The sequence below is a fragment of the Postia placenta genome (assembly GCF_002117355.1).
Source record: "Postia placenta MAD-698-R-SB12 unplaced genomic scaffold POSPLAscaffold_18, whole genome shotgun sequence".
NCBI lineage: Eukaryota > Fungi > Basidiomycota > Agaricomycetes > Polyporales > Adustoporiaceae > Rhodonia > Rhodonia placenta.
Genome location: NW_020169849.1, coordinates 580,222 through 583,332, shown reverse-complemented (window position 1 = coordinate 583,332; position 3,111 = coordinate 580,222). Strand labels below are relative to the sequence as shown.

General features: G+C 55.6%; 1 protein-coding gene across 1 annotated transcript in view; it reads right to left on the bottom strand.

The window, feature by feature from the left end:
- Positions 1-2,710: 2,710 nt before the first annotated feature.
- POSPLADRAFT_1156568 (hypothetical protein) overlaps positions 2,711-3,111 on the bottom strand; it is a gene marked incomplete at both ends in the record, with an annotated part of 1,352 nt that continues 951 nt past the window's right edge. The window contains one exon of the mRNA XM_024487080.1: positions 2,711-2,985. Coding sequence (XP_024334272.1) covers positions 2,711-2,985 — 275 coding nt within the window. The remainder of the gene's footprint in view (positions 2,986-3,111) is intronic.

Genomic DNA, 3,111 nt, shown 5'->3' with positions numbered 1-3,111 from the left:
TGTTGCCTAGCGAATTCGATAGTTCGAGTTCTCGAAGATGCTCGGTCGAGACATCTTCGAGATCTTCGGAAATTGGTATGGATTTGCGCGCGAAGTACGGAATGACGCGGAATGCTGCGATGGGTCGATCGAGGACTGTACCGTCGAGTTCGCACACGATGTACGCGCCGCCCTTGTTGCGCGAGACAACAATGAGGGGGCCTAGGTATCGCGGGCGCATCTTGCGGTTGAGGGACTTCTCGATCTTCGTGTTGCGTATGAGCACTAGGGCTCCGCGTTTGAAGTCGAAATCCTGGATTGAGTGCTCGTGCTCTTTCTCGAAGCGAATTGCCGCAGTTCGACGTGCTTCGTAGACCATCGAGTGGAGTTCGGTGACTTGCTCGACGCGTTTCTGGAGCGCAATGGCCCTACGGGTGATGAGATCTGTTGTCGAAAGAACCGAAGTCGGTGGTGGTTGCAGGTACGTAGCTTCGACGATGTCGAGAGGAATGAGCAGATGGGTGCCCGTAACAGCGAAATAGGGTGAGCAGCCCATGCGTCGTCGAGTTGTGATGCGCTCGGACCAAAATACAAAGTACGCAGATTGGGACCACTTCTTCTCATCTCCGTCGGCTGTCTTAAACAAGGCTTGTCGCGTGCTGAAGTGCGGACGTTCAACGAGACCGTTCGCCCTCGAATTGTATCCACTGATTCGAATATGGTTGATGTGGTACTTCTTCGAAAGGTAATCGGCCGCTTTGATGAACGCCGTACCGTTGTCGGTGACAATCTCACTAAGCGCGCCCCATCGACAGAGGATGTCTTCGAAGATCCAGTCGGCGAGGGCCTTCGCCGTCTCTTTTCGAAGCATTCGAAACTCGGGGTAAGTCGTGAGCGAGCATCTACCTTGGACCAAGTACTTGTATCCACCCGAAGCAGGCATGTGCATTGTGTCGATGTGAATTTTCGCGAAGATGGGGGCTGGTACTGCGACGGTCAGAGGAATGAGGATTTGACGCACTTGTCGAGACTGGCAGATATGGCACGATCGAACGAACCAGGCGATGTCGGCGTAGTGGAACGGCCACCAGAATCGCTCATTGACGAAGGCTCGGGTTGCATAGATTCCTCGATGCGTGGTGCGGTCGTGGCATTCTCGAAGTATTCGAAGGCGATCGCTGGGCTTGACGACTAGCTTGTGTGCTCCGTGACTGTCCTTGCGCCAGAGGGTGTCGTTGTCGAGGAAGAATTGCATGCAGTACTTGATGAACCCTTCGAAAACGCTTTCGGAGATGTCGTCGGGCTTTGCTAACGTTCGATGAAATTCGAGCACGTCGTCGAGCTTTGCGTCGGCAAGTTGTGCTTGCTCTGATCGAGGCACTAGCTCATAGCTATCCTCCTCCCTATTGAAATCTGAGCCGTCCTCGGCTCTGTCACTGGTGAAGACGGCAAGCGAAGGGACCGGTGGGAGGGGCTGAATCTGGTGAATGAAAGAATGCATCTGGTCGATCCAATCGTCGAACTCTTCGTCGACCTCATCTTCGATGACATCACCGGGTTGAGCTGTGCGTCGAGAGAGACCGTCGGGGCCGTGCATTGTACCGGGGATGTGGACCAGCGTGAAATGGAACGTGAGAATCGAGACGATCCACCGGTTGATACTCGCGCTTGGGGCTATGTCCGGATTCTTCAGCATACCCTTGATGTACTGAGCATCGACTTCGACAATGAGGTTCCGAACGCCGATCAGGTAGAGTCGAAGGGATCGTAGTGCGCGGAACAGGCCGTAGATCTCGAGCTTCGGCTGTGAAAACCTTTGTTCGCGATCGTTGAGTGTGATCGAGCCGAACCTGCTGTAGTAACGGACTCGCATGTTGGCTTCGTCGCACTGGCAGAGGTGATATCCGACGGCGATGAACGACGTGTCGACTGCGAGAATGACGGGAGAGGGGGAATCATAATGGATGGCTCGGAGTGCGGGGGATGAGAGTAGCGCGTCCTTGAGGTCTTCCTGCACCGCAATTTGCTCCGGACCGAACTCGAACTCGACGTCCTTCCTTGTGAGGCGCACGAGTGTGTCGGCGCGGTGAGCGAAATTACGAATGAAGATACGAACGACGCCGATGGTCCCGAGGAACGCTCGAACGTCGGATAGAGTAGCGCATGGACCCCAGTTGCGTATCGCAGCGACGCGAGAGTCGTCAGGGAGGCGTCCGTGAGGAGTGCAGCGATGTCCGACCACTATAATTTCTCGAGCGATGAGGACGCTCTTGACTCCAGAGAAGGTACCTCCGGCGTAGCGCATTCGAGTGACCACGCGGTTCATGTTCTCGAAATGCTCCCATACGAAGCGTCGAATGCCGCGGTTCGAAGGGAGCCGCTCGTCGTCGTAGTCGGATTCGGGACCCTTGACGGGAACATCGTCGACGTAGGGCACCGTAATGTGCGGAATCTCGGGCTGGAGGATGTAGGTGACGTTGTCGTGAAAGATTGGGACTGAGTTCGTCCAACCCATCGGGAGTGTGACTAGGCGCATGGCTCCGTAGGGTGTCTGGAACGTCGTTAGATCTCTCGAAGACTCGGCGATGAGTCGTTCGTCGTAGCCGACGTAGAGGTCGAGCATGCCGCCGCATGGTCTTCCTCCGAATTGTTCTGCGAGGTATTCGGGTGTCGGTGGTACACCGGAATGTTGGATCGTGACTGCATTGAGGGGCTCGAGGGAATGGACGAGTCAAAGAGATTTACCGTCCTTCTTGACGACACAGAACCAACGCGATCGATACGACGAGTTCGATTGCTCGTAGACTCCGGCGGCGATCTTTCGCTTGATCACCGCGCAGACTTCGTTGTAGATCCCGGGCGGAATGGGGATATTCTTCTGCACCCAGGGCGTGTGAGGAACGACGGGGAAATCGACGGGGGGGAAGTACTCGGGCTTGAAACATCTGCGCTCGTCATCGGTCCAGGCGAAGGCTTCGTTGTGCAGGCACATGAAGTGGTGGAGGACTCAACGCTCTTTGGGAAGTAGGAAGTCGCCGTCGTGAAGCTTCTCGGTTGCTTCGAAGTGTTCGAGGGTGTACCGACCGGTAGGTTTGAACGGCGGGGGGTCGGTCGAAAGTTTAGGCATGATGG